Source organism: Nelumbo nucifera, chromosome 2 (assembly GCF_055504915.1).
Source record: "Nelumbo nucifera cultivar China Antique chromosome 2, China Antique-T2T, whole genome shotgun sequence".
Classification (NCBI taxonomy): domain Eukaryota; kingdom Viridiplantae; phylum Streptophyta; class Magnoliopsida; order Proteales; family Nelumbonaceae; genus Nelumbo; species Nelumbo nucifera.
The window spans coordinates 103,561,673-103,571,214 of record NC_142650.1 but is presented as its reverse complement, the minus strand read 5'-3'; the positions used below and the strand labels follow the sequence as shown (position 1 = coordinate 103,571,214).

The 9,542-nt window shown below is 37.6% G+C and overlaps 1 protein-coding gene across 1 annotated transcript; it reads right to left on the bottom strand.

The window, feature by feature from the left end:
* Positions 1–3,553: 3,553 nt before the first annotated feature.
* On the bottom strand, positions 3,554–9,306 carry LOC148802644 (uncharacterized). Its single transcript, XM_088897954.1, has 5 exons — positions 9,141–9,306; positions 7,242–7,330; positions 4,508–4,737; positions 3,989–4,425; positions 3,554–3,888 (listed from the first exon to the last, which is right to left on the bottom strand). Exons 1-5 carry the CDS (start codon positions 9,304–9,306, stop codon positions 3,554–3,556), a joined length of 1,257 nt encoding a protein of 418 aa, XP_088754080.1.
* Between the last annotated feature and the right edge of the window lie 236 nt (positions 9,307–9,542).

The following is a 9,542-nucleotide window of genomic DNA, read 5'->3' as shown; positions in this document are numbered from 1 at the left end:
CATTTCTCTCTCTCTCTCTCTCTTCACATATAGTTGGTTTTCCCTCAACAACTGGAAAACCTTTCTCACGTGGCCCACATGCTCTTCCATGGTCCTACTGTAGACAACTATGTCATCTAGATAGACTACCACAAATTGATCTAAGTAGGAGCGGAATATCCTGTTCATTAGTGTGTAGAATGTGGCAGGAGAATTTGCCAGACCGAATGGCATTACCAAGAATTCGAAGGAGCCATACCTGGTCACACAAGTGGTCTTTGGCTCATCCCCTTTAGCTATGCAAACTTGGTAGTATCCTGAGTGAAGATCTAGCTTGGAGAAGTAATTGGCTCCACAAAGTTGATCAAATAGGTAAGCAATGAGGGGAATAGGGTACTTGTTTTTTATTATTACCTTGTTTAGTGTCTGATAATCTATGCATAGTCAGAGGGAACCATCATGCTTCTTCTGGAATAGCACAAGGGCTCCATAAGGGGCTTTGGAGGGCCGGATGTATCCTGCGTCCAATAGCTCCTTTAGTTGTTTCCTCAATTCTTCTAGCTCAGGTGGTGCCATCCGGTATGGGGCCTTAGCTTTTAGGCAACTCAACTGGCATGACATGGGCTCCATAAGGGGCTTTGGAGGGCCGGATGTATCCTGCGTCCAATAGCTCCTTCAGTTGTTTCCTCAATTATTCTAGCTCAGGTGGTGCCATCCGGTATGGGGCCTTAGCTTTTAGGCAACTCAACCGGCATGACATCTTTGAATTCTTCCAATACGCTCTTAATTTCTTTAGGCAATTCCTCTCCTGTTGCTTGGGCCTCTTCATCTACCATGGCTGCTAGGTAAGTCTCCTCACCTTTCTTCAAGCCTTTCGCCAGTTGTAATGCTGACAACATTCTTGGGCTAGTGCCTATTCCACGAGTACCAAGGACCATACATGGGGCACTCTCTTCCATGATGCACACCAAATTGGCATGTGGTATGGGAACAACCTTCACTTTATTAAGGAAGTCCAAGCCGAAGACAACCTTGAAATCATCCATAGGTACTATCGACATGTCGACCTTGCCTTTCCATGTTTCCACTTGCAGGTCGACTCCTCGAGCCACTTCGGCTATGGCCTTGGCCTGGGAATTAATGACCTTAAGCTAGCTATTCTCCTTGGTAACCTTTAGGCCAAGTCGCTTTGCCTCCTCTACCGAGACAAAGTTGTGCAAGGCACCCGTGTTCACCATCGCATAAATAATTTTGCCATTGATAGCTACTTCAACGTACATGAGACCAGCCTTACCAGGCTTTGGGGCCGTATCAACCCTCTTCACTACGTTGAAGAGTTGCATCGAGCCCATTGATGCCTCCTCCCCTTGCTCATCTTCCTTGGCTGTCAAGGAGTTAAAGATCTATTTCTTGGGGCAACCCCTGATCATATGTGCTCCATCACACAAGAAGCACTTAAATGGCTTCTTCTCTGTGCCCTTAACTTTGTCTCTCCAACTACCACTCTTTCCATCCTTTTGGCTTTAAGAGAATTGGGGCTTAGACAATCCTTCTTTGGTGTAGGCCTTATTTCCCCCACCTTTACCCTGATCCGGTTTGGTGGGTTGGCCTTTGGCTTCCTTCCTATACTCCATCAATTGCTCAGTAGCGGCTATGGCACTAGTCAAGTCCTGAACTCCACGGTGCCTTAACTCTTACTCTGCCCATGGCTGAAGGCCTTCCATGAAGTGGAACAATAAGTCCTTGTTTGTCATGTCGGGTACCTCCAGCATGAGCACGGAGAATGCCTTCACATAGTCCCATAGAGTACCCGTATGTTTGAGGTTCCTAAGGTTCTTCCTGACAAGATACTCAACATTCTTCGGGTAGAACTACTTCTTGATTTCTCTCTTAAAATCCTCCCAAGTGCTCATGGTGCATGTGCCACGTTCAATATCCATGCACCGCCCACGCCACTACAATATGGTAGGTAGTGTCTAAAAAGTACATTGTTGTAGTACGTACTTTGGACTTCTTGTCCTTAAGACCAACTGCTCCATCTGCCATAGGAAGTTATCTAGCTCATAGGCATCTTGCGTTCCCTTGAATGGTTTGGGTTCAGGGGTCTTCACCTTCACCACCTTACGAGCTGGGGCGGATAGTCCTCCATTGGCCATCATCCTCTTCCATAAGGCATGGTTTGCTTGCATCTCCTCAATTTTGGCTTGATGCTCGGCAATAGTCTTCTGCAGGGCCTCCATTTAGCCTTGATACTCTTTGTACAAGGCCTTGATGGTCCTAGTAATAGTACTATTCATGACCTCCTCGAATTTGGCCAGCTCCTTCTCAAAGAAGTCTAGGCTACCATTAAGCTTCTCCATTTCATCTTGGGCTTTACCAAGAGTCATCTCTACCTTAGTTAGTCGCTTATCCAAGGATGCCTCCTGATTCTTGCTACCATGCTTGCTCTTCTTTTTAGGCTCCATCTTGGTCATATAAGTCCTTGTGGCGTCCTCCACTTCAAAGGCAATGTCCTTCCCATCCCTAGGCATGTGCTTAGTGTTTATGAGGCTGTGATGCCACTTGTCACAGACCTAGTCTCCTATAGCGTCTCATGCGCCACTTGGGCAGTAGTTCGTCGCTCCACAAGTCAGCCTTCCCTACTTAGAGCACTCTCCTAGCTCTTAAGACCAAGTAGCTTATCCACTCGTCCCTCACACTGAGATACACACTTAGGAAACAAAGGCATAAAATACACAAGGAAAGAGAGGGGTACAACACTTGATTGCTTGTGTAGGGAAGGCTGACTTGTGGACGGGTACAACACTTGATTGCTAAGTGTGTATCTTGCTTGATTTATCCACTCAAGAGAGGGGTACAACACTTGATTGCTTGGTTGCTTTCTTGCTTGATTTATTGCTTGCTTCATTCATTTTTTCTTGCTTCAAATGAGGAAGGGGGTCCCTTTTTTATAGGCACCTCCACCTCCTTAAGGGATTTCTCTAAAACATGAATGTTCTAGACTTACTTCTAGACTTCTCCTTCTTCTAGACCTATCTTAGTTCCCCTAGATACATGAGTGCTCTAGAAGTACGTGCTAGTATGTACAAGGTTCAAGGGCCTTCATGAGGCTTCTAGAATGCTTTTGGAATCTCCTTGAACTCTCTTGAAGCGTCATAGGGCTTCCGAAAGGTTCTTGAGTGTTCATGGAACCTCTTCCATCAGCCTCCTTCTCTGTAGGGTCGAGTCAATTTTGTCACCTTGTTACATTATACTCCCTTTCTTTCCCACTAAAATTTTCTTTTATTTTCTCTCTTGCCCGCTCCATTGCATAGTAAAAATAACCCATTGTGGGTTTTTCATCACCATCAACCAATCATAAAACCTCCACAATTGGTTGGACAGCCAAAAGAGAAACTCATACATTTTTCCAAAACCCAACAGAAAGCGCAATGCTTGATTCTCTTACTCCATCTGATTTGTTAGCCCATTTACTCTTGTTTCACACCACCAACAAATAAAGCACGCAAGGGCTCCTTGAAAGTATACGGACTTTGTAAAGTTAGAAAAAAGTGGCAAACCTTGTAACTACACATCATACAAGATCTCTTCCATTTGTTTTTTCCTTCATGTGTGTAAGAAGAAGAGGATGCCAATAAATAAAAGCAGTTACTTGTCTTGCCCTGGCAATACAACTTTTTGTAGACCTCAATTTTCCAATGTTTTCCAACATAAGGTCTAGAAAACGAGCAGCACAAGGTGTCCAAAGTAAATTCTTCCTCTTAAATCTTAAAAAATCACCGACAACAACATAAGCAAAGTGGTTATCAGTAACCACTTGCACCACATGTTCCTCCTCTATTTCCTTAACAACTTTATCAATCAAGTCAAACAAAAAAGTTGCATTATGGATTTCATTTGATGCATCAACTGATTTTAGAAAAAAAAGTCCCTTCAAAAGAATTCACCAAAAAAATAATCAAAGATCTTTGCTTTTTATCAGTCCATCCATCAAACATGATGGTACAACCATAAGTCTTCCAAGAAGCCTCATACTCCTTGTGCATTTGCTTTGTTTTTTCAACCTCCTCTTTCAAGAGTGGCTTTCGTAACTCATGGTAACTTGGAGGCTTGTATCCAAACCCAAATTGTTCAATTGCTTCAACCATAACTTTAAAACTTTTCAATTTCACTGTGTTGAAAGGAATCCTAGCTTGATAAAACCACTTTGCTACATATTCATTTACTTTTTTCCTTTCTTCCATCTTCAAACGACTTTCAATGCTAGTTTGAACCAATTGTCCTTTATGCCTCACTTCAACAACTTCTTCTGGACTTGGTCTCACAAAACTATCCATAGGTCCTCTGACATTTTCCTTCTTTTTCGGTGGAAATGAGGAATTTGAAGTCGGAGTGCTTCTACCACTTGGCAATACTTTGATTGTTAGAACCCCTTTCAAATACAATCTGCTCCCATGCTCCACAATTATTTTCAATTGTAAAATCATCCAATGGTTTCTTCCTCTTATTCTTCTGCATATATTCTTACATCTCCTTGGCAATACTTGCAATAGTTTTGGGACATTTAGTCACATCCCCATATCCCCCAATCAAATATTGTTTTATCCTTTTTATTCCTCCTTTAACAACGTTGCCACATAATGAGCATGAAATTGCATTTTTATCTTTTAAATCATGCCAAAATGCATATTGCCATGCAAGATCCTCTGATTGAGCCTTACGCCTAACACTGCCACTTTCCTCTTCGGATGTCATTCTCTATATCTATATAATATAATCAATAATTCAGTTAGAAATGAAAATTAAGTAAAACTTTAAAGCAAGCAAATTTTATTGAGTATTGCAATATTCATATATTTCCTAAATCCTAAATAAGCAAGCAACCAATAATGCAAATCAGCAAATGCAATATTGCAATATACAAATAGAAATTAAAAAAATCAGCCATATAATCAAATATCAAATTTTCAGTTCAGCCATATAATCAATTTTCAGACTTGTAGTTTATCCATGTAAAAAGATTCTAGCCATATAATGATATAAAAAACATTTGAAAAAAACTGATAAAAAAATAAAAGAGTAGTTCATACATGTAAAAAAAACACTAATGGAGCAAAATAAAACATTTCAAATCTCAGATTTTCAGTTAAGCCATACAATCAAGTGTCAGACATGTAGTTCATCCATGTAAAAAAATTTCAGCCATATAATCATATATATTAATGATATAAAAAAACATTTGAATGAGAAGAAGAAGAATTAAAGAAGAGAAGAAGAATTGAAGAAGAGAAGAAGAGTAGGTTTAGTTGTTAAAAACTGAGAAGTGAGAAGTGAGAACAATGACTGAATCAGTGATGGGAGGAAAGGTGTATAGGGCGGAAGCCCCTATTTTTCAAAAAAAAAAAGCAAACAAATGGATTCATGGGGCAGATGACTAATGAGTGAGAGTGACTACTAACCACTATGAGGCAGAAGAAGAAGAAGAAGAAGAAGAAGAATATGATGATGATGATGATGATGAGTGGAGAGGGAGGACTGAGGAGTATAGGGGTAGAGCCCCTATTTTTTTGAAAAAAATGAAAAAAATGTTTGAGCTGATAATAATAATAATAATAATAAGAAGAAGAAGAAGAAGAAGAAGAAGAAGAAGAAGAAGAAGAAGAAGAGTGCAGAAAGGGAAGACTAGCGGAGTCCCTGTTTTTTCGAAAAAAAAGGAAAAATGTCTGAAATCTAGAAAAGAAGAAAGAAGAAGAAGAACTTACCTATTGGAGCTGAGGTGCGATGGAGTTGGGTTGGGGCTTGATCTTGAAGTCTTCGGTTGTCCTCCCTCTCCAATCAAACCAAAAAAACCTTTATGACATAAAGTAAAGAAAAGGCAATAAATTATAAAAACAATAAATTAAAAAAAAGTTTTTTAGATGTATGTAGGCACCCGCTTAAGTCTTTGGGCAAGCACCAAGTATGCAAAACTCTTGGCGTTTGGGCAAGGCGACCAAGAAAGACTGCCTAGTCACCTTGACAACTATGCCCCTACTGTTTGGAAATTGACTTAAAGTACCCTTGAGTTTTTTCACAATTGACTAAATCCTTTTACTGTTAACATCTGTTAACGAAAAGATGGAAAAGACTATTTTACCCATCATTCTTTTTAAAATTTTCAAAAGGAACCATTTGAATAAAAGATTGTTTGACTTTTTATATCTTCCTAATCTCTTTGAGTGCTAGCAAGATACATATTTAGCACTAACAACCGAGAAGAAACATTACCTACACGTAGCTTATGCAAATCGCCACTGCATTTAGGAAATCCACAGTGAAGAATAATAGAGGGCAATCAGTGAAGAAGCCCCTACAGTTGCCACTCTTGTCCACCACGAATAGACCTGTTCATGGGCTGGGCTCGGGCCGGGCTTTTAGTCTTCATTAACGGAAAAATGATAGGTTCGAGCCCAAGCCCGACCCAACCAACGGGCCTAGAACTTGGGCCCGAGCCCGGCCCTGATAAAAAGCCCGAAGCCTGAGCCCGAGCCCGAAACCCGACCTAATAAAAGAAATTAAAATTTTTCCCTACATTATCTATTTTAATTCAGATATTTTTTCTCCTATTTAAATAAACACAATTTTACATTCTTAAATCAAAAAAATTATTCAAATGGACATCACATAACCCATTTTAATTTCATTATTTTTTTCTTACAATCAAGTGAATCAACAACCTTCTTTAAGGTTGTTTAATATATTCCCTGTTGTTTGGTTATTTCTATACAACCAAGGCAAACATGAAACAAAACACATAAGAGCAAATCATATAGGTTCATATTCCTACAAATAGCATCACACACTAAAACTAAATTCATATAACTTCAAGTTCATGTTCCTCCAAAGTCATAAAAAAATAATCTGAATAAGACAAACAAAATCCATAAAACATGTTCTCCATCCATTCTTGAATTCACCAACAAGATGGAATATTCCAACTCTCAAGTTTCAAGCCATTCTAAAAAATAAAATAAAAGACTTCCTTGCCCATATGACCATATCAAATAAAACATGTTCTAGGCTTTTAGCTATCTCCATTCATTCTTGAATTCACCAACAAGATTGAACATTCCAACTTCCAAGTTCCAAGCCATCCTACAAAAGAAAATAAGAGATAAATTCAGTACCCATGTCACATATGTAATTTGTTATCATGTCAAATGACAAATAAATAATGGAAATATATGTTATTATAATACCTAAAACATATCATCAAGTTCAACATTTTCATCATCATCATCACTACTATTTGATTCTCCATCCTCTTCTAACAAACTTGATCCTAAAGAAGCCCCTAACAAGCTTGATCCCCCTGCATACAATTGGAAAATCTATTAGAAAAAATTCAATGAATCATATATTTTAATAAACAATAAATAAAAAAAATTACCTAATACAAGGCCTTGTGCACGAAGTCAATCTTCAAGACAAACCAAAGTTTGAATTGTCTTGAACTTAAGTAAACTTCTCCAAGAATTGATCACCTTCTTTCCAATGCTAAATGCAGATTCGGATGCAACTGTGGAAATAGGAATAGCCAAAATATCTCAAGCCATTGATACCAATTCAGGATACCTAAGTGAACTCTTATTCCAATACTCCAAAACATCAACATCTGCTTTGATATCAAGATTTTATTCCTCCAAGTAAAGGTCTAATTGAGTTTTTTCACTTTGAATCTTTTTTTTAATTAAAAAATTACTCATAATCCTCAAACCCATCACCATAATCATTTCTCTCACTCATGTCAAATTGACTAGAAGATCCAACAAAGGAGGTGGAGGAAAATTTTTCTTTGTATTCATTAAACAAATCATGGACAGTTTTAGTTATAACATTAACATGCTCCTCAGCTTCATCCCCCTAAAGCTTATCAAAACAATACTCCACTAACCTAATCTTGCAATGAGGATCCAACACAGCAGCACAAGACAAAATCATACTATATTCAGCCCAATATTTATCAAATTTCTCCATTTTTCTAACCATGTCAGTCATAAAATTTTGAGGTTCCTTACTCACTAACATCAAATGTCTATGAATCATCCACACTCCCTTGAAGTAATTGTTTGAAGTAGGGACTTAGTGGCAGAAAATATGCAAGTAACATCATAAAAAACCTTTAAGAACTTGTGAAGCTTATCAACTTTTCCCCATTCTTCTTCCGAAAGCATAAACATTTTAAAAATATTATCCCTTTTCCCCCAATGTTGTAAGACTTGCTTATAATAAATGGCATGTCCAAGCATCAAATAAGTTGAATTCCATCTCACACACATATCTAACCTCAATCTTCTAATTGTGTTTAAGTGAAAACTTTTTTCAGCAAGTTCATAAAATCTATGCTTCCGGGCTTCTTTATATTTTTCACACCATCCCAAATCTTACAAACAACATCATCAACAATATTCAAATCAGCTTGCACAATAAGATTCAAAATATGGCTACAACAACGAACTTTGAAAAAATCACCACCACACACCAAAGATTTATGTATTGAAGATCTCAATTTCAAAGAGTTAGCCATCACATCATTGTAACTAGCATTATCTAATGTGATGCTAAAAATTTTCTGATCAATATTCCATTCGCTTAAGCACATGGCCACCTCATCTGCTAAAGACAGTCCATCAAAAGGAGGTGCCAAAGCTTTAAAGCGAATAATTATTTTCTGTAACTTCCAATTGTTGTCAATCTAATGACCAGTTATACACATGAATTCATCATCAGTGTACTCAGATCTCCAATTATCGGAAGTTAAACAAATCCGACCAAGTGTATTAGACAAATCACTTTTCACATCCTCTCTCTCTTTCACATAACTAGACATGATATCTCTTTTAGCAGTATGCCTACTCACATTTTAAAATTCAGGATTTATAGATTGAATAAAGAATCTAAAACCAGGTTCTTCAACAGTAGTAAAAGGGTGTTTTTCACATACAAAAAAATTGATAATGCCCTACGAGATTCTTGTTGATCAAACTTGTAGTTTTTCAAAAAAGTACTCCCATCAGTGTTTGATTGAGTAGTTACTTTGTACTATCTAATATCCTAAATTCTACGTCCAGGGCAACGCTCTAAATGACGCTTCAAGTGAATAGTTCCATTACTTGACTTACCTTGTAATATTTTCATGCAGTGCTTACATCGTGCCTTCTCCTTATTAATCTTTTTCATTTCTTCCCACACCTTAGATGTCAATCTTTTCTTAGTGGAAATCTGGTCAAACTCTTGATAGTCATCATCAACTATATCTACTCCAGTAGCTGCATTTTCACTTGCCATTGACATGATAGTAATTATTAAATATGAAATAACTTGCATAATGAATTCTAATTTTATCAATAAGACAAGCATATATTAAATAAAAAACTAAAAGAAATTTCTACAATTTGTTTACATTAAAAAAGAATATAATTTTTGAATCTGCAAAAAAAAAAAACCAATTGCAGATTATCCAATATAAATTCTGAATTCAATAATCAATATAAATCATAATTTCTTTACATTAAAAAAGAATA

Excerpts from the sequence above, each read along its gene's own strand:
- LOC148802644 (XM_088897954.1), bottom strand. The coding sequence starts at position 9,306 with ATGGCAAGTGAAAATGCAGCTACTGGAGTAGATATAGTTGATGATGAC. Across the intron at positions 4,738-7,241 it reads GTGATGATGATGATGAAAAT|AGAATGACATCCGAAGAGGA; the intron begins GTTGAACTTGAT and ends ATATAGATATAG. Across the intron at positions 3,889-3,988 it reads GGCTTCTTGGAAGACTTATG|TTGATGCATCAAATGAAATC; the intron begins GTTGTACCATCA and ends TTCTAAAATCAG.